General features: G+C 43.5%; 2 protein-coding genes across 5 annotated transcripts; both read left to right on the top strand.

Annotated features, from left to right (window-relative positions):
- Positions 1–2,322: 2,322 nt before the first annotated feature.
- Positions 2,323–4,274, top strand: LOC311315488 (thyrotropin-releasing hormone receptor; the record flags this gene model as incomplete). Its single annotated transcript, XM_084446157.1, has 2 exons — positions 2,323–3,111; positions 3,861–4,274. 2 exons carry the CDS (start codon positions 2,323–2,325, stop codon positions 4,272–4,274), a joined length of 1,203 nt encoding a protein of 400 aa, XP_084302283.1.
- An 11,946-nt stretch (positions 4,275–16,220) lies between these two features.
- On the top strand, positions 16,221–27,184 carry LOC311314936 (transmembrane protein 198-like). 4 transcript variants are annotated; one of them, XM_084445476.1, is made up of 6 exons: positions 16,452–18,416; positions 18,734–20,849; positions 22,217–22,626; positions 24,897–25,472; positions 25,599–25,735; positions 26,717–27,184. In XM_084445476.1, the coding sequence occupies exons 3-6, from the start codon at positions 22,470–22,472 to the stop codon at positions 26,864–26,866; spliced, it is 1,020 nt and encodes a 339-aa protein (XP_084301602.1). In that variant the 5' UTR covers positions 16,452–18,416; positions 18,734–20,849; positions 22,217–22,469; the 3' UTR covers positions 26,867–27,184. The 4 variants fall into 4 exon arrangements, with proteins under 4 accessions (XP_084301604.1, XP_084301602.1, XP_084301603.1 ...); XM_084445477.1 differs by adding an exon at positions 21,527–21,578 and having other exon boundaries at positions 16,452–20,849; XM_084445478.1 differs by lacking the exons at positions 16,452–18,416; positions 18,734–20,849 and adding an exon at positions 16,221–16,414.
- Positions 27,185–27,318: the final 134 nt, after the last annotated feature.

Genomic DNA, 27,318 nt, shown 5'->3' with positions numbered 1-27,318 from the left:
CAGTTTCAAGTCTACACTGAAAAGACAATTGTTCACCCAGGCCTTTGGCAGCTAAATTGGTTGTTCTTGTTGTTGTTGGTGTTTGTTCTTGTTGTCGTCTCTTGTCTGTTTATTTGCTCTGATGTAAAGCGACCTTGGGTTTCATGAAAGGCCCTATATATATTAAAGTTATTATTATTATTATTATTAATCTACAAAGAGCATCTTGAAGGTGATCTTAATGTACTATACTGTAAGTTTTTCATTGGTGGAACAAAGTCTTGTGTTTCTTACTGAGAACACCATGCTCACTGGGCATACAGTATATCCCCACAAGGTGTCACTAAGTGCATCTTAAATGTTGCACTTAGTGACACATTGTTGTTGATAAGGCACTCACTAAGCACCTCTTCTTTACCTTTGAAGCAGTTTTGGCAGTACAGTAGCATTATCCTATGGATCACTAGATTCATATTACTATGGTCATTGCAATCATCAGTGTTCAAATAAACACATTTCATGTTAAAACCATTATAATGATGTCTCTTAGTCATGATTATAAATGCTAACCATTCAATTGAAAGTGTATATCAGTATTACACATTGACAATCGATCGATCAGTGGAGAGGATGTATTCAAAATCTGTACTCATTAAACACCTATTTTATTCCTTAGAATGAAAATATTGTCAGTCCATTTGTGACTTCATGTACAGTATATTACAAAACCGATCACATGAAGTCCTCTGCTTTTCACCAGCACAGCTTTAAATTCACATGAGCCATTATAAAACTATTTTAACACCATATCACTATATTAATAAAATGCTTCTTCATCTATTTTTAATCCAGCCATTTTGTCCTAATTCTGTCTCTCTTTCTCCTTACTTCTGAATGTTGATCGCCAAATTCTGGAGTCTGTCTCATGATAACATTCTTTGTTGTTGTGGGTCCTAGACAATATGAAATATTCATTTTTTACTTTAACTGCTACACACAGCAATACCTTTTCAGATATCTTGCACACTGTATCTCTCCTGCTAATGTCAGAAATACAGCAATTTGTTCTCATTCAATATCATTATTATAATTTCTCAAATAGGCTTACTCTATTCATATATTCCAACTTAAAATAAGTATGCCATTTTGTATTACTTACAAAATGGGGGATGTATGATGTGTTGTGTGCACCCCACCCCCACCCCGCTTCATCTTCATCCTGTCTGTGAAAATTGAAAATATACAATACTACAAAATCCACCCACTCACAGCAATCCTCTCAGACAGTGGCCCATTAGAATCTGCTCTTGTAAAAAGAGCAATATGAGGTTCCTCTATTCCTCTGTGAAGTTGGTTGGTTGAGGGCTGACAAGCTTCATTATAAACTTACAGTAAGCACTATCTTCAGCATCCTCTGTATCACCAGACAGCCAGCTATAAAGGCACGCTTCCCGAAGGACCAAACACAATCCCTGCTATGTGCTTTGAAGGACACTGCATTGTTTGAGGTGTGGCCAATCCTATCAGTGATTAATTTTTCATTCATTGAAATGACTGATTCAGCTCCCCAATATAAGATACAGTAAGATTTTACTTGTGTGCCCCATAGTATACTGTGTTAAGGGGGAAAAGCATTCAAAACATTTCAGAAAACATTGTGCACACAATTTAGTTCCTATAGGGTCACTACTGGTATAATGATCTGGATAAAATAGAGCTAAATTGAAGTTTATTATTTATCATTACATTGCAGGCGTGGCAGTTGAAAAGATGTTGGCTGAGCGTGCAGGACAATGGACTATATCTCTCTGATACTGTATGGCATATACTATATACTATACTGTGTGATAGTGGTGGCTGAAGAAGAGGGGAGGTGTGTGTGTGTCTGAGAGAGAGAGAGAGAGAGAGAGAGAGACAGAGAGAGTGAGAGAGAGAGATGGAGGAGAGGGAGAGAGAGACCAGTGTTTTGAAGAGATGGTTGGATAGCTTGAACGCCACTGAGGGGCCAATATTCATTTCGTTGGGTCTGTTGATCCCACCTGGACATGGCTGATCCTGATTGATTCTAATGAGGTGCAATTCCACAGCCAGAGTAATCCTAACTCATGGTAAGCAGTGAATTTATTTTGTAAACATTGTCAATTGCTTTAGGCCTATTTATTTCACAATAGGATAGGCTACAGATTTACATTGTGTATTCTTGTTAAGAAATACATTTATCATATAGACGAATTACATTTTTGAAGAAATGAACATTTAATTTTTTTAAAATATTTTTTTTATATCCTTGCAGAGTTCCTGTAGGACAATAAAATCAGAGGAAACGAGTTTAAGTTTTACACCATGGAGAACGACACTTTCATCGCCCGAAATGTTAATTTTACGCTGAGAGAAGAACTGAAAGATATACCAAAAAACCCTCTGGAAGTTCAGGTTATAACAATCTTCCTTGCACTATTGATATGCGGTGTTGGAATCGCGGGAAATATAATGGTAGTGTTGGTTGTGCTGCGCACCAAACACATGATGACCCCGACTAACTGTTATCTTGTCAGTCTTGCTGTTGCGGACCTTATCGTGCTTTTGGCTGCAGGTTTGCCTAACATTTCTGATGTAGTCGCCTCATGGATATACGGTTACGTAGGGTGCCTTTGTATAACATACCTGCAATACCTTGGCATCAATGTGTCCTCCTGCTCCATCACAGCGTTCACTATTGAACGGTACATTGCAATATGCCACTCAATCAAAGCCCAGTTTATCTGCACGGTATCCCGGGCAAAGAAGATCATTGCGTGTGTATGGATCTTCACTTCCCTCTACTGCATTATGTGGTTCTTTTTAGTGGACACGGAGGAAACTGTTTACGCAAATGGGGTTATGGTCAGTTGCGGATATCGTGTTTCCAGAAATCTTTACATGCCAATTTACTTCGTGGACTTCACTTTGTTTTTCGTTATCCCCCTGAGTGTGGCAACTGTGCTTTACTGCCTCATCGCAAAAATTCTGTTCATGAGCCCGCTGCCGTCCGATGTTAACGACAGAGGTGATTCTGTGCACCAAGGGCGCACCAACAGTACCGTGAAGTTGTCGGGTAAGCCGAACAAGGGTGCGACGTCTTCAAGAAAACAGGTGGGCTGGACTCCTACCTCGGATGACAGTTAACTAACCCCACAGCCACACAACCTATCGCTTTTGCAAATGGGTAATCATGGAATTCATATTCGTAGGCCTAGGCCTATATATATATTTTAAAAAAAAAGTCTATAGGCCTATGTCTCATGATAATTAGTCATCTTAAAAAGCCATGCCTTAAATAATTTACCATAGGTCCACAGTTAATTTTGCACCATTACATTGGTGGGCTAAAATGAAATAATGATGTTTGTTATAGTCTCTCACATACAGGCCGGAGTCTGGTCTCATTGTGCACCATTTAATGGGTGGGCTAAAATGAAATAATGATGTTTGTTAGCCTACAGTCTCTCACAATGAACATGCAATTCATCATTTTCCAATGGGGGTGTTTGGAGTGTGGGTGTAGCTTAAGTAGGAGAATAACAATAACCTGGAAAGGTCATGGCAGACTACTCCTCTTATGACACATTATCGTGCCTGTGAGGGTAGCATCCTCATGTTATTGCCAGCATGTAATTATAAACTATCACCATAATAGTATAAAAGCAACGCATTATGTCAATATCATATCTGAACTGAAGAACCTTTCATTGGTCTGTAAAGAAAATAACAATCTATTCCACTACTCCTTGAGTCAGTCTGAAATTGCCTTTGAAAAGCCTGTGAATTTGAATACCGTGTCCTGTTCATTGTCCTATCTGTTCTATGTCCTGTCCTGTCTTCTCTCGCTACTCTGTCTACAGGTCACCAAGATGCTGGCAGTGGTGGTGATCCTCTTTGCCTTGCTCTGGATGCCCTACCGAACCCTTGTGTTGGTCAACTCCTTCATGGACCCCCCCTACGAGAACATCTGGCTCCTGCTGTTGTGCCGGATGTGTATCTACACCAACAGCGCCGTCAACCCCATCATCTACAACGCCATGTCCCAGAAGTTCCGTGCTGCCTTCGAAAAGCTGTGCAAGTGCCCCGGCCAACGTCCAGAGAGGACAACCAAGTATAACGTGCCAGTGTATTACAGCATCATCAAGGACTCCTCCCACGAGAGCACTGAGCCCGTCACGGAGCAGGAGTATGCCAGTAGCTACAGGAACACCGGGAAGAGGGTTAACTTTACAGATAAGTGTGATGATACCACCACTATGTTCAGTATTGCTTGATATAGGCCATTGCATCAGGTTTTCTAAGCCCTCAGTATGTGTACAGTCCCTGGGTCCCAGGATGTTACAGCCTGCCAGTTAGGAGACAAAATGTGTTTATGGTTCCTGCTACAAACACATTGGGAAACACTGGGGTGGATGAAGGGGAATGAAATTAGAACAGTTTTGTGTTCATGTGCTTGTGAAAAGCATCACTTTGGACTACATACGATGTAGATTATATATGCCAGATAGTCTTCTAAGTGTTGTTATTTCACTGGCTGCCTGATACAGTGTACAGCTCAATCCATATATAAATCTGCTGTATACCATATTTAGGTGTAGGGTTTAGAAATCCTTGTCTTTGTTTCCCTTGACGATCTGTACTATTGTGATTTTACATGTAGCATTTTAGTGTTTCCAAAAGTATCATGAAATTCATGAAAATTGTGGGCTTCTGAGTTTGGCATGGTCACTTGACACCCCCCAACAGGGTATTGTACATGTAGAAGAATGTAATGCTGTTGTGAAATATGACTGTGTTTGTGATGCAGTAATATGTAAGCTCATGCTCTGAGCAATTTCTCTCAAACGGTGAGTCAATTTGCATGATGCATTCTGTGAAAATCTTTGAATTTGGGGGAATTCTGCTGTTATTTGATGTTGCAATTAATTTAATTAAAATCAATTTAATCAATGCATTTCATGGCACTGTGCATGCGCACGTGTGTGTTTGCAGGACATGCATGCGAGCAGGACATGTGTGGTATTTTTGCATTCATTAGGTCGAGAGCTTTATGCCAGTCCAAACCACGTCTCGCTGCAACCGTCGAGATATGGCAGTTTCAATCCCCCCAATTAACAATGAATGGGGGGAATTTTTCACTCTAAAAAGTCCCCAAAATATGAATTGATATGGTCAACGTTGCATACTCCACCAACTCATCTCCACTTTCATCATGAGCTTGAGTCATACTGTAGGCCAGATATTCTCAGAATTCATTGGACTCCAGCCACCTGGTCTCAAAGGTTTTCGAGACCCCTTGGGGGTCGTCCCAGTGTCTGTAGAGCCTTGTTCAATGAGGGCGCCATTAAAGACCTGCAATTGGTTAAATTCATTCCTCAGTTGAAATACCAGCCACCCTAATACCAGCCACCCTGACTATCGAGACAACTGAAGTGCACATGTTCAAGGTACTCTTGTATTAAGAAATGCAACACACACACACATACACACATCAAAGGAACAGAGGTCCGATGTTAGTCCCTGACTGTTTTTGTCCGACTGGGTCACTGTTTGCGGATTGATTGGCATGGCTAACGAGCTTAATATAAGGTAAGGATAGCAGTCCTGAGGTAACCAACCACCATCAACTTCAGCAGCACCTGGGCCCGACATTTTTTAAACGTGTTATGAATACAAGAACCACATGAGAGTTTGTCAACAGAAAGGGACGGCACAGCATCAACATTCAAGTTGTGGGCAATGCTGACCTTGTCGTCATCAACTGTGTTATGTAATGGCCAAACATTCCTTTATTTTCCATTGAGATGGCTCATACCCAATCCCAATTTTCACCATCCACCCCCTCCCCTGTCGAGTTAGCTTGTTTGATTGTAATGCTGTGCTTGGTAAGTAGCAGTTCTATACTGGGTCTTGTCAGATCACAGATTTAAACACACTCCACTTCTGCAGATTACCAGTGAGAAAGTTGCCAACTTGCCAGTGAGCTGACATCCCCCAGTCCTTTAATACAGCCTTAATGATTATAGCAATTAATAAACAATGAGTATGTATAGCCGTCATTACATCCCCTTTCACACAGCAAATCTAATGAATATTAAAAACCACATCCACACAATCCGCTGCCAGATGTTTTTCTCAAGCTGCTGGTCGAAGGCATTTCTTAGTCTGCGCTGGCTGCGTCCCGATCTTCTCGGCCGATTCCAATGTTCTGGTTCCAATGTTGCCGCGCCCTCATTGGCTGTTCCAATGTTGGCCGCAGAGCGCCATTGGCTGTTCTAATGGTTCCAATGTTTGCTCGGCCAATCGGCGCGTCTGGTTCCGCCTCTGTTCTAATGGTTCCAATGTTTGCTCGGCCAATCGGCGCGTCTGGTTCCGCCTTTAAGTGAGCTCCTCGCGCGCTGGCGCTGCATTCGAACGGCAATAGCAAAGACGACGAGACGGGACACCGGGAACGGATTTACAGTCGGGAGACGGACGGAGACACATTTTGAGAGACACGACGTCGTTGGCGTGGAAAAGTAAGTCTCAATTAATTATTTTCTGGTGAAATGGTAGGCCACAGTAGCCTTACCTACAGCGACCGCACTGTTGATCGTTATTTTGCCGCATGTTGACTTACAGTATAATCACAGTGATGCATACAGTGAGGCTCGGTGGCCGGTAATGCTGGCGACGTTACAACGCCAAAAGTCGCCGATGAGCTAAGAAAGGCATCAATGAATTATTTTTGGTGAAAGGGTAGGCTACAGTAATCTACAGTAGGCTACAGTAATCTACAGTAATCTACAGTAGGCTACAGTGATCTACAGTAGGCTACAGTGATCTACAGTGATCTACAGTAGGCTACAGTGATCTACAGTAGGCTACAGTGATCTACAGTGATCTACAGTAGGCTACAGTGATCTACAGTAATCTACAGTAGGCTACAGTGATCTACAGTGATCTACAGTGATCTACAGTGAGCGCACGGTCGATCCAACTCTAGTTGGCTGTAACGCTACAGTGAGCTAGTCTACAGCAGTGTTTGGGACTCTGGGACTCGTTCCTAGTTCAGTCAGAATAAAACGTGAAGCTTTTAAAAATAAAATAAGAAATCATTTTTACTTTCTTTCATACAGTTACTTCATAGCTATGGCTAGTTGGTGAAAGTGCTGGTGTCTTGGTTTAGTTTCTGGTACACTCTGTAAGAGAGGGAGTTGTGGAGAGGGTGTGGGTGTGGGTGTGTCTGGGGTGAGGGGGTGGTAGACCTGTTTTGTGCCAAGGTTAAGGACTACTGGGACTGTGTATTCGTCAGCAGAGGGTGTGTGGGGGAGGGGAGGGGGCTAGAGTCCTGTGAGAGCCCTGTTTTCTGTAAAGGTGTGTCTGGGGGGAGGGGGTGGCACAGGTGTGTCTGGGGGGGGGGTGGTAGAGCCCTGTTTTCTGTAAAGGTGTGTCTGGGGGGAGGGGGTGGCAGAGGTGTGTCTGGGGGGGAGGGGGTGGTAGAGCCCTGTTTTCTGTAGAGACAGTAAAAGAAAAATCAACTGAAGGCCTAGCTGTTGTATATTAACTCTCTGTCTTTTTCCTTTTTTGTTAAATAATGGATTTCAAACCTGATTCAGATTTTAAATTTATGAGTTTTAAAATGATCTACATTGTAGGTGTGTGTGTTTGTGTGTGAATGTGTGTGTAAAAGTGTCCCATAATCTTTTGCAGCTCTCCCACCTGTGGTGGCCAGGTCTGTGAGACGGCGGGTTTCACCCCCTACCATCCAGCCGTGTAAGAATACATTTGATTCAGATTTTACATTTGTGAGTTTTAAAATGATCTACATTGTAGATGTGTGTTTTTGACCACAAATACAGTAGTTTGGAGGAGTGTGTGTGTGTCCTCTCCTCACCTCTCTGTCTCTTTGCAGCAACTCAGTCAGGTCCAACTACATTAGTGGCAGTTGAGATCACTGATGAAGAGCTGATGGAGGAGTGCTCATTCTGGTCTGATCTCCCAGATGTAGTCGGTATGTCAATGTGTATATTTGTCTTTATCGCTCTATAGAGTATCATGAATATATGAATAGAGGTTTTGTTTACTCCTCTTTCTGTCATTGCAAACAGGTTATTCTGTAAGTGACATGTTAAGTGGAATCATGTGGTAGTCGTACGTTGTAGTTGTAGTAAATGTCACTGCTTTACTCCTGCTCTGCATGGTAGTGTTGGTGCTCTCTCTCCATCACTGGTATAGTCACTGGCTATAGCTCGTCTTGTCTTCTCATCTAGCCAATCATATTAACACTCTGAGAAACACTCATCTTGGTGTGGCTTCCACTATTTACTTTGCTATTTGGCTGCAATCATTTCAATTCAACTCTTTGCACACTGCATTGTAGTAATAAATTAATGCAATTCTGTACCAAATTAAAGTATTGTGTTAAAGTTAAACTCTTGTGCAATATTATGGTAGATTAACCTTTGTTTTATTAACTGTGTAGCTCCAGCTCCAACATCCTTGTTGTTGGCTGACAGGCCTGTTGCTCAGCCAGAGGTCATCACTGAGCCAGAGGTAATCAATCATTCTTATTGTTATTATTATCATTATTATTATTATTATTATTAATAACAATAATAATTTGTAATAACCTAATGTCTTTCACAGGTTGTTCCTCCAACCGCCACCACCCTGCCAGCTCCTCCATCCCTAGCCTTGGACAGACTGAGAATCAGGCCACAGCCTCCGCCTGTCACTCACAAAGAGGTAATCAAACACGCACACACACACACACACACACACACACACACACACACACACACACACACACACAGAGAGCTGAACCTAATGTGTTCTCTCTTTCACAGGTTCTTCTGCCTGATGGGTGGATTAAAACCCTCCCTAAAGAGCAGCACCAGTGGGTGAGCAAGGCGCTCTTCAAAGCCGATGCCAGTGGGAAAGCGGTCATCAAGAGCGACCTGACCCTCTGGTATCACCCCCCTCCGCTGCCCAACATCTTCCACCAACCTCCGGCTTCTCCAGATGGGTTCTTCCTCCGCCCGCTCTGCCTGTGGATGCCGTACCGCTTGTGGGCCTACAAGTTTGTGTGCACCCAGCCAGACTGCAAGAACCACGCCCTGAAGTCCTGCAGTCGGCCGTGCAAGGAGCATGCGCTCACAAGCTGTGGCCTTTATAAAGTTGTGCGCAAGGTCCTGGACCTGGAAGGGTGGTACTTCCTGGCTACGGAGTACCTGGAGTGCCGACGCTGTACCAAGAAGTACACTTCCTGGTCCCTCGACATCCTGGATCAGCTGGAGCCCGGACGCAGGTGCCTGTTTCCAGCTGTTCTTACCTACCAGTGAGTGGACACACAGCTTTTATGCAAAATAGATTATAAAAAAAAAAAGCCCTGCTGATTCAAGTTATCCTATAACTAATGATTGTCTTATCTGCCCATCTCTCCATCAGTCTGGCCTGTGACATAAAGGTGGTGAAGCTGATGAGGGAGAGGACTCTGGGGAACAGCACCACCAGGCTGTACAACCAGATCAGGGAGCAGCACAGCGAGCGCTGGAAGGCCCAGACCATCCTCTACCTCAGCACCTGCAAGAAGTTTGCTGTCCCGGGTGCTGCGGTGAGAACCGTCCTGCCTCCGATTCCCATGATCCCTGTGCCCTCACCCCGTTGGCTGCTGACCGTCCGCGCTGCTGATTTGGTGCCCAGGATGGAGGAGATGAAGGCCCGGATCACCTCCGTGTATGGGTCCATCTTGAATATGGACTCCACAAAGAAGGTAACAATGAATGGCAGAATGAAAACATGAATTGTATCCCTGTGAAATATAGATATATTAATGTCATCCCTATGTTATACATCTGTTTGTTGTTAGGTGACCAAGAAGCTGGCGGCAAGCTCCAGGGGAGGGCAGCCTGGGCCACCAACGTGGCCAACGAGCTGGGGCAGGTGCTCATAACGGTCCTGACAGAGGCGGAGGGAGTGGACCTGCTCCCCATGACAGCAGGCCTGCAGCAGCGCTACCAGGACGCGGGGGTCCCACCTCCCGTGCTGCTGTATGTGGACCGGGACTGCTGCTCTGCCCATGGCCCGGGCAACTCCCTCACTGAAGAGTTGTTGGCTTGTAAGATAGCTGAGGACTTCACGCACCCTGTTCCATACACTGGTATGTATTCTCTCTCTCCCTTGCACTCTCTCAGGTTCTTACACAGAACACACACACACACACACACACACCAGTAAGTAAACCCTTTCTGTACTTTGTTTCAGGTGAGCTCATCGGACTGGACTACCTCCTCTCCCAGATTGGAGAAGAACCAGAAGAGCTCACCAGGGACCCAGAGGTGCCTGATGGAGTGAGGGAGGAGGACTTTGAGTTGGAGGACGACGAGGGGATCGATCTGGGCAACGAGGAGGATCTAGATCCTACCATTGTCCTGGAAGACCTCCTGCCTCCTCTACCCAGGGCACCTCCCTCTCAGCCCGGTCCAGCACCTCCCTCACAGCCTGGTCCAGCGCCTCCCTCACAGCCTGGTCCAGCGCCTCCCTCACAGCCCGGTCCAGCGAGGGACAACCCAGCCGAGCAGGAGGGTGCTGCGGCGCCAGAGGATGACAATGTAAGATTTACTGTAGATCACACTAGACATGCAGGGAAATGCACAGTGACTCAGCACCCCCCTTTCACTGCATGTTTTACCCTGTATTACTGTACATGTGCCAAATAAAACTACCTTGACCTTGAAAAAAATTGAATTTGGTTTTTAATAATCATCTTGTTGATTTCCTTTTCTTCTCAGGACTTCCTGGGACCAGATGGAGCGCCGGGGTACCAGCATGTGGTCCGCCTGGGACACGCACTGCTCAGTCTGAGGGACCAGGCGTGGATCTCCAGGCAGAAGGTGCTGGAGATCATAGCTCTCTGGGAGAAGCTGACCCCGGATGACAAGAAGGCGGTGACCTACCCTGAGAGGTTCCGGGACCGACTAGTGAAGGGGCGCTTCTGGACTAGTCGCTCAAAGACGGCTGTCACTCCAGGAGTGGACAGTCTGAAGCGGTATGTAGAGAGAGCTGTATTTTGTCAGTCACACACTTTATAACACTCATTTGTTTACTTCTTTACTCAATAGCAGCCATTTGTTTACTTATTTGCCTTTTCTCTCCATCCAGCTGCCTTCTTGGACAAGGTGTAGGGCGTTCTCAGTGGCCGGACAGTAGCCGCCTTGTGGAGGCCATTTTCAGAGAGCTGTGTCTCCTCCACCCTGCCGGCAGGACCATTGTGGGGGGGGGTTGGACCGCTGGGCGACCATCCTCCGGGACTAGCGGAGGATCAAAGACCTGGTCGACGGCAGTCCAGACCTCCAGGCCAAGACAGAGATCCGCTTGTTTCAGGTCAATAAGCTGACCCTCAGCCAGTGGTACGTACTTATAATAAACCAATACTATTCAAACTATGTTATTAATATATATTTAATTAATTGGTGTACTGAATGTTATTGCTCTGTTTGTGCAGGCACAACAAAAGGCAGAGGAACCAGGAGCGGGCCATCCTGGACCCAACGCCATGGAGACTCAGTGTGGAGGTACCTGCTGCTGACGCCCCCGCCCACTTACCACCAGCTGATAGTGGAGTGCGTCAGCAGCAGCATACAGAAACTTTCTTCACTGTGCCAGAGGACAGGAGTGGAGAGGCTCCCCAAAGGGGCAGGGTTTCAATACACCGGTCCACCTCTGACCCTGCCCCGCTCCTTCACATCACCCCTCTGCCTCCTGCTACGGCCCTCCCTGCCCCGCTCCCTCACACCACCCCTCTGCCTCCTGCTACGGCCCTCCCTGCCCCACTCCCTCACATCACCCCTCTGCCTCCTGCTACGGCCCTCCCTGCCCCGCTCCTTCACATCACCCCTCTGCCTCCTGCTACGGCCCTCCCTGCCCCACTCCCTCACACCACCCCTCTGCCTCCTGCTACGGCCCTCCCTGCCCCACTCCCTCACACCACCCCTCTGCCTCCTGCTACGGCCCTCCCTGTGCCCCCGGTTCCTCCAGGTCCCCAGCTCCCCAAGACCACAGCCTGGAGGAAGAAGAAAATGGAGGAGGCCCAGGCCACCCAGGTCAGGCCGCACAAGGCCTATGACACATACAGGTGCAAAAAGTGTGGGTTGCCTAAAACAAAGGAAACGGGGCACAGCCGTTTTAAGAACACCACATTCTGTGCTCAGACGTCTGGGGGGAAGACGGTCGAACAGTGGCTGGAGGAGATGAAGAGGAAGTAAGAGGAAGGAGTTGTATTATATTGTATATATGTTATTATTGTGAATATCTGTTTTTATTAAAATGTTTCTTTTTTTAACTTGTGTGTTGATTTTCAATTCATTCATAGAATAGATAGTTCATAGCTATAACTAGCTGGTGGAAATGTCTTGGTATTGAATGGAAACCTTTATTTAGTCAGGGGAGTCAATTGAGAGCCACCCACAAGCAATTTGGGGTTCAGCGTCTTGCTAAGGACACTTGGACATGGAGCCCTATGGCTCACTGAATATGTATTGATATCTTAAAGGCCAAGTGTGTAACATACACCCTATATCATGTTTGTTTGTTAACTTATAATGTGTTGATTTTCAATTCATTCATAGAATAGATCGTTCATAGCTATAACTAGCTGGTGGAAATGTCTTGGTATTGAATGGAAACCTTTATTTAGTCAGGGGAGTCAATTGAGAGCCACCCACAAGCAATTTGGGGTTCAGCGTCTTGTTAAGGACACTTGGACATTTTGCGTCGGAGGTGGGGATTGAACCGGCGACCTTGGATCTCTACCTTGGCGATTACAACGGAGCCCTATGGCTCACTGAATATGTCGTGCTATCTTAAAGGCCAAGTGTGTAAACTTCATCAGTTCTTGATAGATCACTTCAGTGATATTCAGTGAACCCCTATATCAACGGCGCCGCTCAGGAGGCCGCAGGGGGTCGCAGGGGGCCAGACTAGAACAATGTGCATATTGCCCCGAACGACACAAGGACCAGTCATCTCTGTTTAAGCCCACTTGAGGCATCTCTTGTGGTATATTTTCTTATCCACCACTTGTGCATTAGAAAGATTGCCAACAATGTACAGAATTATTCAGATAGCTTCAAATCTTTGTGAGGGCTTTCTCTAAAATTTAGATTACTATTCAATCATTTCAAGTTAATGTCCATTTCAGAGGAATGTGCTTCACACTAGGGGCAAATTGTAAGCGAGCTTTAGAAAGTAATATTTTTAGGCAGTTTTTACCCGAATACAATTTCTTAGTAAATATTTTCATTGCCAGTAGCATTTTCACCAGGTGAGAATAATACAGCGGGTAGAACTTTTTCTTCACAAAACATCACCCACAGATCAAGATACATCCCTTGTGACTCTTGGCTATGGCAATTGAGAGCTCAAGAGTATGGTGGCCCTGAAGTGCAAGACACGACAACATTTAACAAAACACATTTCACAAAACATGACATTTTGAAAAACACAACATTACAGAAAAACACAACATTTCAGAAAAACAACATTTTGCAAAAACACATTTCAAATATTAGGTAAAGGGTAGGAGCAACACATCTCATTGGTGATTGGACAGAACCCTAGTCCTTTCCTGTTTCCATCAGAAGGGCCATCTTATGGAGTAGTCTGCAGAGAGCCAGCAGTTTCAGGACCCGCAGGTTTAGGGTCTCATATTGAACCGTTTATCACGACAGAGACAATTTCTTGAACCTGTTTAATTGTGACCATTACATATGTTTGTCAATTTAAAACATACCTTTTACTCATCTATGTTAACTCTCAAGTTAGCTAATATTATCTAGCTGACACTACACTTGTTTGACACTCACCAAAACTTGTAAAACCGATCTCGCATTCCAGCTCTTACAGAACTGATTAACTCTCCTCATGCATTGCTGCAGCTCTCAACATGACCAGACTAATAGCGAGTTGATCATTGGTCCAAACACCTCCAGTGTTTTTCTGGGCAGCGCCTGCCACCAGTCAGTCTTGCTGATCATTGAAGCCTGCCCACTCGACCGGCTTCTCATTCTCGTGGACTTGCAACAGCCCCGCCACATCTCGCTGCTCATGAACCTGACCGCTATGACCTTCCTCCAGATCTTGTTCATCAGCTTCTCCAGATCATCATCAGCCCACTTGCTCTTGTTCATCTTGATAAGTTTGATAAACCAAGGCTTGCTTTAAATTCAACTACGCTGCCACAGCCCTCGATGTGGAGCATGAGCAGCTCGTCACTGAAGTAGGCTGTAACGCTGGACACAAACTGTCTTCTTGACACAGTGCCCGAGGCAGCGAGGTACATGGAGTACAACTCTGATCTCGTCCACATGTCTGTCACGTTCTCAGCCATTATTGAGATGATAGACTTCAGCGCCTCCTCTACAGGCGCCATGATGGAAGTATAGGTTACAGGAGCAACACAGAAACAATTGTAACTGTGGACATGGTAGCCTTAGCAGCATACAGATCAATGACCCCACTGAGTCTGACCGCTAGCTCAGTAGCCCACTGGTCCTGAATTATATTCATTCCAGTAAAATGAAACATAAGTAGAGGAGAATTTCCTGATTTATGGCAATAACAAAACATACAGTACTAGCTGCTATCAGACTATTCAATGCATCATCTGACTGTCTAGATTAACTAAGCTTTCAGCACCGCCGACTGGGAATTCCAAAGTCCCCCTGTCACCACTTGCTCACCATGAGTTGAGGGAGCAGGATAGATGAGATTAGAGGAGTCGCAGAGCCTGGGGGGTGACCCAATGTCTGCATGACCAGCTATCCCCTGGACAGAGAGAAGGACCGGAATGGGATGCAAACACATAGTGGTAACCAAACGATACAAATAACTTATCAAATGAAGAAGTATAAGTCTTTGTCACAGTCTTACAGTCTTTCTTGACAAAGTCGCTCTTGAAAAGGTCGCCCTAGCCTTTGGTCGCTCACCACCAGGCAGCTGACACCTGACAGCTGGTGCCATCAAAACCAACAGTGTTTTTTAAGGGCTGTTGCACTTTGGCTTTAGCACTAGATTATGCTTTTAGTTGAGGGGGCTGTGGCTCAGGAGGTAGAGCGGATCGTCCAATGTTTGTATGGTTTGTATGGTCCTGTCCACATGTTGAAGTGCCCTTGGGAAAGACACTGAACCACAAATTGTTCTCAATGAGCAGGCTAGCACCTTGCATGGCAGCTGTTGCCAATGGTTGAATGAGACGCCATTGTAAAGCATTTTGGATAAAAGTGCTATATAAGTGCAGTCCATGCATGCATGCTTGCATGATGAATAAGAGAAAGCTTCAGACAGGACCAAAAGGTTGGGGCTGTTGAGCTATTCAAGCCAAACCAAAGTTGATGAAGAAGGGCATTGAGATAAATGATAAATCACTGGTCCAGGTTACTGGTTGAAGAAATATAAAATGTAAATAGTTTGATCATTTACATCAATAACAGTCATATAACAATATTTCATAGTATCATATCTAGCCAAGGGTCTGACAAACAAGCAATTAAAAAAAATTCTATAAAAGGTAAGCTGTTCAGAAACAAAAACTACTTCTAGATTTTGTGGGCTTTTCTTCATATTTGCTCTCTTATTAGCATTACAATGCTCATTTGATGCGGGACTAGAGGGCAGTTGCTAGGAAACGGCCAGAGGTTCACATAGTGCAAGTCATCTGCTTTTATCCCCTGTCACCGTATAAAGTAATGGTGTGTGTGGCTCTGGAGATTTGTCTGTTCCTCCCAGAGCATGTGGCTCCGAGGTATCAATCACAGAGGTGTATATCATATGTGGATCCTAAAGGAAACCACTTGCCACCCAGCCTATTCCTATTTCAGCTCAGCGCACATATTGGACTGGTTAATCTCAATTCAGAATACAAGTCAGGTCAGTAGCCTATGTATTGGGACCAGATAGTGAATCATCCAATTCAGCTGTTTAATTGTTTCCAGCTGGATGAATATATCACATTATCACTGTACAGTACATAGGAAGGAGGTCAGTCAGCTTTATTGATCATAAGGTGATGGAAGAAAAGCATAGTCTGTCTGTAAAACAAATGCTATGCTAGCTCTCCAAAAGCTTTCAACATGGAGTCATTAACCTACAGCAAACATTTAAGATCAATGTTGTGGTTACCAAACTGTACTTTGAACTTTCCTTTAAGGCCGCATAAGATGTTTGTTTGGGTATTAGCATGATGATGTTTCCGTTGTTGCATTCACTAGTAATGAAGTCTGAATTCTTTGTTAATGCCTTTATAGTTTAACTCCTTAACAAGTTAACTTTGTAAAGTCTTGTGTTTTTTTGTTGCTTTAAACACATTTGGAGCCACCTAGAAGTAAGGAGTAGGCTACTGTACATTCTACACTTCATTACTTTCACCCAGCTGCTGGTAAGTGTGATGTATATTACTACTCCGGTAGGTATAAAGGCATGTGTTATATTTATGAAAAGGAACTAGTTGGTTGTGATTCATTTGCAAAACAGTTACTTAAATCCATAATTTCTGTATTAGAGTGGTCGTGCACACTTTCCCTTCCCCCCCTTGATTAGAAACCTGACCATCCATTGCTAATCCACTATTATGTATCTCTACCTGAATGAACACTGCATGGTGATTTACATCTGCGGCATATTTAGATACTCACCTGTTTTCTCAAACATCAGTGGCTTTCAAATTAATGTTAGGGGAATATTCTGACTACTCTTCATCTGTTCATTCCAGAGCCGGACACGTTCAATGAGTTTGTATTGCCTGGCTAAAATACCCCCAATTTGTCCAGTCTGGCCAGTCTATCAATATTAGACTATCAATATGAGATGGAATGGAAATTGTAAGAGATCAACAAGATTCAGTAGCAATATTGTACATGTACGATGTACATCTGCACAATAATAACAATTGAGTTGAACTCCTTTACAATCCAATTACAAATGCAACAATGTACTGTGTTTTGAGTACACACCCAATTACTACGCTAGAATAGAATAAGATATTGCTATATATCTGATTACTATATTTTATTACAATGTTGAGTAATCAGTTTAAAACATACATGGCACTTTAATGCCCCATGGGATTTCACACTCTATGGTTCTGGAGAAAGAAAGGATCTTGCACATGCAGTGCAACCAATATGCTATTTTTACTTCAGAAACTCTGGATGAGTTATTTGAATTATCCAGCTGAATTTATTCTCTGTTGACTCTGACCATGGCCATTTTTAATTCATGGAGTCAATACCATCCTACATTACCTCCACTGGGTGGCCAGACCATTCAGGTGAGAAATGCATTGCATTTATGGAGGTGACATTGGCAGTCATAATCAATAGTCTCATCTTACCAATCAGCAAAGCCATAAAAAACCCACATAGAGAGGTCTGGAGGATTGATTAAATTTTATGTTTGATGTGTGATGAGTGGTGAAATATTGCTACATACATGCTGCGCAACAAGGACAGTTATTTTTCCATTTGCCAGCAGGTTCTGGACATCTAGTCAGATTATACCCCAAAAAGTCAATCATTCCCCTTGTGGAAACTTCTATTTTTCCTATTGATGCCATAGGCCTAATTAGCATTCCTTCTGGGGAAATCTATTATATGTGACATCACATCACTGTATACACTGACCGCACTACATTTTGTATATTGTTTTTTTATCTTATCTTATTTTGCACTCCTTTTTGTACTTCCTCTCTGCACTGTCCTGTCTTTGCACTGTCCTGTCTCGTCCCTGCACTCTGTCTAATGTTATCTCCATGTTATGCACCATGCCTGTAACAAATTCCTATAGTAAACAAATTCTGATTCTAATTCTGATCAATGTCACGGTTGTCTTAAAAATTGAGATAAAGAATTGATTTGAGATTGGATGAGTATGCTGAAACTGGTCGTTTGTCAGGATTCCTTTCACTATTATACAGATTACAGGGACAGTACAGAGCTTATGAAATTGATTGCAGACTATTCAATTTTATAACATGAGTAAGTGATCTGAAATTGTACTATTCTCACTGTAAGTGAGAGACTGGTCTTTCTACAGTGATTTGTGGTGAATGCAGCGACAGTGCTTGACTGATGGAAGAGTTGCAAGCTGATACAATCTTTATTTGCTTCTCACTAAAAGAGCTTAATGCTGCATGGCAGCCCTATTTCACTGGTGATTTTGACATAATCGCAGCTCAGTATGTCTGCAGTCTATGAGACCACCCACTCCTGTCATTCTTTATCTGCTCTTTGCCCATTGTTTTTGTCCTAATGTTTGTGCCAATGGTTAACCCTTAATTTTGCCATGGTCTCTAGCAAGCTGTTGAAGACAAGCTCCACTGAGGTGAAAAATATTCTAGATCCTTCGGTCGCCCAACCTCCAATATCAGTTTGATGTCTACAGTAAATCTATTAATCTTTTTGCTATTATACTGTATGTCTGCATATTCTGGGACACAAACCTTATCATATTAAGTTCTGTACAATAGTATGAGTGTCCTTCAGTAAAATTATCTGTTAGTTTTGTCTTCACTTAATTATATCATTTTATTAGGCAAAGATCCTGGGTGTGATCCCATATCTTATCAACAACCATCTACAGCTTTAAAACACAGACATAACAGATTCTAGATTTTTCAACCCATCATCTTCTTTACTGTTTTCCCATCCTGCCCTCTCTAACTCTCTCTCTCTCTCTCTTTCTCTCTCTCTTTTTTTAGATGTGATCAAAGTTCAGTGTTCCATTGATACATTCTAAAGAGCAGCAGGCACCGCATTTCTGCCATTAGCAGAGCTTTTTATGAGAGCATGAACAGACCATAATGGCTTTGCTTCCTCAAACAGATATGTGGATTCACATGTTGATCTCCTCCATTACTACTATCCTGTTTTTAGACTGCGCTGGTCTATAACTACTGTATCATGATTTTAGATACTTCTAGTTATAGCCTACTCATAGCCTAATGACAATTGTGTCTATTTCCATCTCTTCATGTACATGTCAGGTTACTGAAACCTCTTAAATGTATATGTCCTAGAATGAGGGGGAGCTCATTATAGCATTAAACCTTACTATGGATTCAACCATGTTCTCTACCTAACTCCATATCACTATCTGGTGCTGCGTCTCTTGAATTCCCTCTGCTGGTGGGTGAAAATATCCATGACTACAGAGACACCAAGTGGATGAACATGGTGTCGTCTCCCACACATGATGCATGTCGTCAGCATGTACAGTTGTTGAATGATAAGCAGTTGGTAGGCTACTTGGAAGCTCCCATGGGGATTATTGAAGTTCAACTACCACTGCCTCTGCAGGAAAAGCCCACACCAAGGCCAGAGTATGTACAGCTAAATACTTTCCATGGCAAAATTAAACATGATGTATGTCATCAGTACAGTTGTTGATTGGCAGTGGAGTGGGATTTTCTAGTTTTCGACTGCTCTGACACTACACCATTAGGCTACTAAATGCGTGAGAGATATTGTTTTCTATCAAATCAATCAATTTAATGTTCCATTTTGTTTTCATCCACTTGAGTTTGTCTGTTGCCCCGCTCCTCAGCCAAAGTCCAAAAAATGAATGGAGGTGAATAGGCGGCCATATGCAGGCGGCTCTGTGGTGCACCCCTCAGCAGGTCGCAGCCAGCAGGGGAACAATTTGGTTCACATCGGGCTATCCCCCGCACACCTCAGTCTAAACCCTGTGTCTCTAGCACCCCTACATAAGGAGCTGACTTTGCTATCTGGTTTTGTCTTCATTTGTGGATCCGCCCTGTGATTCGGATCCACTCCAAAATGTAATGGATTCTTCCTTGGTCCATGCTACACCCATGTACAACCATGCTTTCATTAAAATTGGTCTGGTGGTTTTGGGGTAATCTTGCCTAACAACAAACTAACAAACAAACTAACAGAATCACACACACGAGAGCTGGGCGGTAATAAAAAGAACCTCAAGCGATTTAAACTTTCTGTACAGCCAAAATACATATTGTGACAATGTTTTTATTATTATTATGAATATAAATATTATTATTTGTTTATTTTGTATTTTTAAAGCAGTCAAGTCAAGCTTATTAGTAACATGTTGATGATAATGTTGGGGGGAAATTATATTGTTGCTAATAACAGATGCTATGGCCCTATTGGTACGCAATAACATTGCTATTAACCAATGCATTTTAGCTTAGTCCATTGTTAACACTTCAGACTTCTATTGTGTTTTTAATGTTGCATAAACACCTCAAGCTCTGAACTCTGTTGTAATAACAACAACAACAATAATAATAATAATAATTTAATACAATAATGAATTACATGGAAATATCTCAAACTGTTTTTCAGTGACATGGGGCTACTGTGGCTACGTCTAGTTTTAGCAGCTTCATCTACCTAGGCTAATGAGAACGTTTTGGATAGAGCAGGTTCACAGCAGAATCGTTGGTTCACAGAGCAAGTTACCATGGAAACTGACTCAGAGTTTGAGTTACCTCTCTTTCTGGAATGGAAACCCTCATCTCAGGGTTAGCAAACTCAGATTTCTGGAATACCCCTTTGGTCTATTGTTGAACTTGACATCCGTGCCGCACTCTTGCGCGGGACAGATGGTTTCTCCCAATAATGCCAAACGCTGTCAGCTCAGCTATCCACAATTCCAGGCATTGCGTCGGGTGCTGACGCGTAGGAGAGGGAGTAGCCTAGCCTATACAACCTTCTGACAGAATTTACTGGAGATTGTGAAAGAGGCTTTATATGCTTTTTAAATAATTCTCACGATCCACGTGGTAGCCTTGTAGGCTAGGGGACGTCTGACCAAGATGTGCCTTATTTGAGGTAAGACATTCAATATTCAGATTTTAACATCAAGCTGGCCTTTTTATTAGCCTAAGGCTACTATCATGTTCATAAATTCATGACCATGACTGGTCAAGACTTAAAATTATTTGTGCCATCGCCACCTGTCACATATCAGTGTCTAACAGTGATTAATTCAATAAAGTTACAGATATTTACCAACTAGTAATGGATTAAAAGTTAAGATATCGATGTATTAACAGAGTTCTATTGCTTAGGCTACTTCATTGGAAAGTGACAGTTGTTTTCTGTTTACTTAACCCAAGAGTTCGTGCAGGACGGCAGGGCGCATCAGGGCATGAGCGTCACTAGTCTCAGCTAATACACTTCTAATTCAATTTACTGACTATGGAATCTGTCTAAAAATCTTATAAGATCCTTCAACGGATATACTAGGCTACATGTGCCAGTAGCCTATAATAGCCAATATCAGTTGAAGGACCTGCAGCCAGAAGGCTACGAGAAGAGTGGCTAAACAAAATGTATCTGAGTAAAGATACAGGACTGGTCAACAGAATGTATCTAATTTCCTCACAGCAATCACTGTAGATGGGGTTGAATAAATTATTTTCATCATATTGTTTACTGAAATAATGAAATATATCACAGTGCAGACTACTATAAAAGAAGGCTATTTTGTTCCTTTGTGTTTGTAGATGCACAGTAAATTGGATATCCTGTAAGCATTACCCTCAAGGAGATTTTAATGTAGGGGTACACTCTATTTTGCTCTTTGATCATCAATAACATACTTATGATTTTCGTTAATAATCATCCACAGCCTGTACCACCCTACTTTGCATGCATCATTGTTATTTCCTTTCTGTCTTTGGAACAGTATGTTCTATTGTTGGGGTGCTTGTTTGTTTAGCATTGTTCTGTAAAACTGAGTAAGTTACCACATGTTCAAAACACTGACGTTCAATGGTGTAGTCTACATCCAGCCAGCCTTCATGTCCCCATCTGTATCCTGTACCTTAACAAAGGTCAGGAAGAGCAAGCATGGGACTAAGGATCCCAATTTCCTTTTCTGGTTCCTGAAGAGAAGGACTGCATATGAGAGAGTATACTGTTGGTTAGGTTCCCATTCATATAATTCAGACAACAGTGCCACAATTATGGTACTGCGATCTACTCCAGATGTATTTATTCAGTTTGATCCCTCACATACTGGCAATTACAGAACCCCAAACAGTGCCTTGGGCCAGGAGCTTTTCCTAACCATGTGACCAGGGGGAAAAAATCTGTCATACAGTACCAGGAAATATCTAATGCCCAAGACACATCTCTGGGAGAGGCTAGCTGGCAGAATCTGTTGTGTAAACAATCCTCTTCTCTTTTTGCAGGTCCAGGGCAGAAAATAGCCTGGTTCACATTCTTCAATCACCGAGGCTTCCCTTTTCCCTGGCTTCTACATTTCCAGCATTTTTTCTTCAATAATTGAGACAAAGCCCAGTCCCATTGGGATTACACTAATATCCTAATTTAATGTCATCTCAATGAGATGTTCACAAGATTACACAGATGGCCTAACTGGCCTAACTGATAAAAGCACATCTTCATAATCACATCACACAACATCTGAACTGCTACTCCAAAATGGCACACCCATCTTCACTATTGATCACAGATGCGGGACACCTGAGCGTGGCTGAAGTGGACACATGTGATCTTGAGATTAGACGAAAATATGAAGTCATCCCAACTGTCATCTGCTCCATATGCCTTTTGTTTGGGCTCATCTATTGCTTTTTGGGTAAGTGCTTGTGATAGAGGCATTTATTACCTTAGGTGCCCCAGCGACAGCGCAGGGCGAGAGATAGCCCTGGTCCAGGTCGGTATACTATTCGGGGCCAGCGCCATATACTTTTTTCACTCGGTCTACATTACCACATCTACAGACAATATTATTTCATTACTCACCGAAGTGAAGACATTTTTCAAAAGATGAAAGCCTTTTCTCCGAGTTGGCTACAGTTGTAAATGTCCCCAAATCTATTTTGCATGAAGCAACCTGTCATTTATCACAAACTTTGTCAAAAATATCTGTTACCCTCTTCATAGTGCAGAAAGACTGCATTTAGGACACCAATACTTTTTATTACAACACACACTAAATAAGAATAAAATGACTAGAATGGTAGCATTGACATTTTTTGAAGAAAATGTGTGTGATTGCTGAAAGCATGTATAGTAATTTATAGTGTTAAAGGTGTCCTATTACGCTAATTCTCAACAATTTAATGTCTTTGGGGTCCCCAAAACATGTCTTTGAGTATTTTTTATGAAAATACCACTAAGAATAAGCATTCTAGCATGCCTCTATACCCCTCCATTGACCACGAGATCAGATAGAGCACTTTTTCACATGCAAATGAGCTCAGCTAAAATCAAGTCGGCAGCCTAGAGGACAAAGGCTGTTGACGGCACTATGCTACCTCAAATATAGCAGGCTAGCCTAGACCATCCACACTCGATGCCACTGTGACAAATTTAATTGTCCTGTCTCCCTGACTAAACATGATAGCGTTAGTGCCCATGTTATTATCTCCACAGTTGCAGGCTGTTACCGCTAGCTAGACACCACCAGGCTATATGACACCATTCGACTACAAACAATGGAAGCTAGATTCTGTAGGCCGAGGTCGATGTCCACTTCTTAACATTTGATCATTTTTAACTATGATCCCGGGTAGACCAACTTGAGGTCGAGAGGAAGTGAGTTAAGTGGAAGCGCCTGGTCTAGCAGGCCTACATCAAAAAGTGTGGCGGCTGTAGCTCAGTTGGTAGTGATATCAACATAAAAGGTCATAGCATAAAGAATCATGTAAAGCTAAACTGAATAGAGTTTAAATCGTGTTTCTAGCTTAAACGCTTTGAGATAGGTGCCAAAAAAGTGACAGGAATAATATTCATAAGTATGCAAGAGAACTATAGTGTGATTTGCATTCTGTAATCTAACTAATAATAGATACAAAACAAAAATGTTGTAAAAATGTTGTAAAAAGGGGACAGCTTGGAGGCCTCCGGAGCAGCCCCTGCACCCTCCGGCGAAGAACCAGTGTCTCTAGCCCCCCTCCCCCTCCCCCGGGAGCCGAGCTCGAGGTCTCCAAAGTCCCCTCTTAGAGAGTGAATGCCAATGCCAATCCCAACTAAATGGGTTTCAATGGGGATGTGGGTCCGTGCCTATAACTTGTCCGAAATGGGTCCAATCCACTCATGGATAGGCTCGTTAGATTCTGAAGCAGAGACAAGTCCAAGGGCACTACCTCTTGACACTGAGTCACTCGGTTTGGCCGTGGCAGCCATGCGTGGGAGGGTGTAGGAGAAGGCCTCAAACGTTGGAGGAGTCTGCCCCAGAGGTGGGCATATGAACAAAGGCAATGTTTCATGTTTACTAATGTTGGGCTCACTCTAGGAAAAGTAATCAAATATCAAGTTCAAAAAATATAATTTAGGGGGTTTTCTCTGCTGTTAAACATAGTAGCAGGTCATTCTTGACCCTTAAGACAACACAAGGAAATGATTCATCAGCCCACAAGAGTCCATTGACAGGCTTAAACTCAGAATGGCCAGGTGTCTGGAATCTGCCAGGGGTTTAAGGTAGATAAGTCCAAAGCTGGAGGAGGCAGAAGATGGGACGCCTAGATTGAGACGGTGTCAAAGAGTGGCCGCCTAGAGCATGCAGTCTCATGGCCCGGTCTAGCACATTACACCCAACAGATGTTCTAGTGAATGTTGATGTTTACAGTTGAGTGACACCTACTTTGTCTCTCAGATGTTCGTTGTAGAATCTCTAATTAACTCATGATAAAGAGTAGTATTCTGTGTTGTGTTTTCAGAAAGAAATATCTGCATAATACTCTGCTGCCACCATTGGATTTTACTTGGTACTGCTAAAGTGTCCAGAATATGTTTCTTTTTACAGGCCTAAAGATCTAAAAAGTTATCATCTTCTTCCTATACCTCGGCTGACACAGGTATTGCTTATTAGTGATTATTTCTCACATGTCTCTGTCTCTTTAGGCTACCGCTGCTTCAAGATGGTCATGTTCCTGTCTGGCTTCATGTTTGGATGTTCAGCTGTCTTCCTGGTGTACTACAAGGAGACTTTGCTGAACACCTATCTGGGAACAAATACCAAGACATGCATCAGCCTCTGTATGGGTGTGCTGTGTGGCCTAGTGACCATGCTGGTCTGCACTCTGGGCCTCTTCCTCATAGGTCTACAGCTGGGGTGTCTGCTCACTCTGGCCAACGTGCTGGTCGTGGGTCAGTTTTACAGCCTTACTCCAGCATGGGTGCCTCTCAGCGTTCTCTTGGCCGCAAGTGTTCTCTGTGCCATCCTCACACTTCAGTGGCAGAAGCTTTTCACGGTGCTCTCCACCTCCGTGTTTGGAGCAGTTATGGCAATGATGTGTGTGGACTACCTGGTTGAGATGTCGCTAATAGCCGAGCATTTGTACAGCATCCTGTCTCAAGTCGACCCACGTCCAATGTGCTGGTTCAGCTGGGCGATCATAGGGATCTGGCCTGCCCTTGGCCTGACGGGTGTATTGGTTCAATGGAAGCTCACAGCACATCGAGTGTCTCACACAGAAGGTGAATGCACTAATGTCTCAAGTATTCTCTATGACGGGTGTTTAATTACCTTGACTCATAGATGACCTTTTTTCACACTAAATCGTGTTTTCTTTCTCCTGTTCACTTGTTCTGGATGCACCCCAGTCACTGTCAGCAAACGTCAAAAACGGGCTCAGCTGGTGCAGATCAGAAAGACAGAGGCCAGGAGAAGACCCGAGGGAACTTACCGTCGGCACAAGCCTCCACCCCTGCAGCGCTACACTGGTGACGTCCTGGCCCCTGTGAGTTACTATAAATACCCACACAGCCATTCATTCATATACAACTATTTCATCATCTTGAGGAAACTATTGAGCAATTATTGTCCCCCATCCAGCAACAGCCTAAGGGGGGGGCTTTAAGATAGTCTGTCACGTCGTCAGAGATTGTGAGTGAGTCAGTCAGTCAGTCAGTCAGTCAGTCAGTCAGTCAGTCAGTCAGTCAGTCAGTCAGTCAGACAGTAGTCTGTCACTCAACGGACATAGGTTTTGGGGATAAGCCTTGTCATTAATTTATTACTGCCTACTCAGTCTCGACAGATCTGATAATGAATAATGGCCCAGTCAGATTCAATCCAGACTATGAGAAACAACAACATAGCAACCTCTCTGCCCAAGATGATAGTGATTGTTTAAAGAAAGTCAGTGTTTTTTCCCCCCTATCCCCGAATGGTAATGAGTTCAGCCAAACCTTTCTCCAGCGTCGGCACAGCGTAATCGAAGTGTGGTGAGACTGGCCAGTCAGTCAGTCAGCCCCCCCCCCCCCCCCCCCATAGTACCACAATCCACCACAAAAGGGACGCCTTTTCAATTCATTCTTCCATTGACTGAATTTTTTATTTGATTTTGATTTTTACATTTTAAAAAAACTATGCCTGGTGTCTCAGTAGTCTCAGACAAGTTTACTCAGGAAACCATGTAGTTTCTACATCCACAGAGTGCAGAGCTTGAGGTGTTTAGTAGCCCTAGATATGGTATGTCTGTATTTCAACATTATATTCGACTTAAGACCATGGACTTGTTTGCCCACTAGATGGAGTAGGGTGGGTTGGAGGGAGGAGTAGAGTTCCCAGAGTCAGTGAGAGGCAGAGGGCTTATTACCACAGGAAAACATGCATAATGGTTGTGGACAACATGTTTACATGTGTACATTTTTAATATAATGTTATGTTTTCATCCGGTCAGCCTAGATTGTTTTACTCTTTCCTGACCTTTGCCCTCCAGAGTTACATCCAGAGCATCCGTGAGCGCCAGTTGGGGACAAGCTCCTCTTCCAGCAGCATCAGCACCGTCACACACACCCTGATTGACTTTGAAACAGGCTCCTTGGTACCTCTGACTGTCTCCACCTCCACACCCATCTTTAGGATCTAAAGGAGCCCAACCTTTTTTCCTCCGTCTTTCTCCATTTAAAGTTTTGCTGAATCACGAGTCATGTCAATGGTGTCTGACAGTCACACTTGATGCATGGCTACATAGTTGCATTATGCTGGATGCTGGTCTCTAGACATTGACAGCAGCAGTCTGAATGGGTGGGATCTGCATCGATCATCTGCATCCAGGGAGCCCCATCCTTCTTGTCTGCAATAGCTTTCACACTCAAGTTGCAACCTGACTCTGACTGATGCGGATTACCTTTTAATTAATTGCCATGTACTGTAATTCATGATGATGCAATGTAATTTGTGTACACAGGTAAGCGATTGCATTAATTCAAAGACAAACATTAAGTTGTAGTTTTTTACATTTCACAAAATTTTACTTGGACCATTTATTGTGCCTTGAGAGGTTGAAACATTTTCTAGTGGCCAAAGTGTTTATAGTGA

Source organism: Borostomias antarcticus (assembly GCF_949987555.1).
Source record: "Borostomias antarcticus genome assembly, chromosome: 11".
NCBI classification, from domain to species: Eukaryota; Metazoa; Chordata; class Actinopteri; order Stomiiformes; family Stomiidae; genus Borostomias; species Borostomias antarcticus.
Note: the sequence above shows the minus strand (reverse complement) of the source record. Positions and strands in the feature narration are given on the sequence as shown.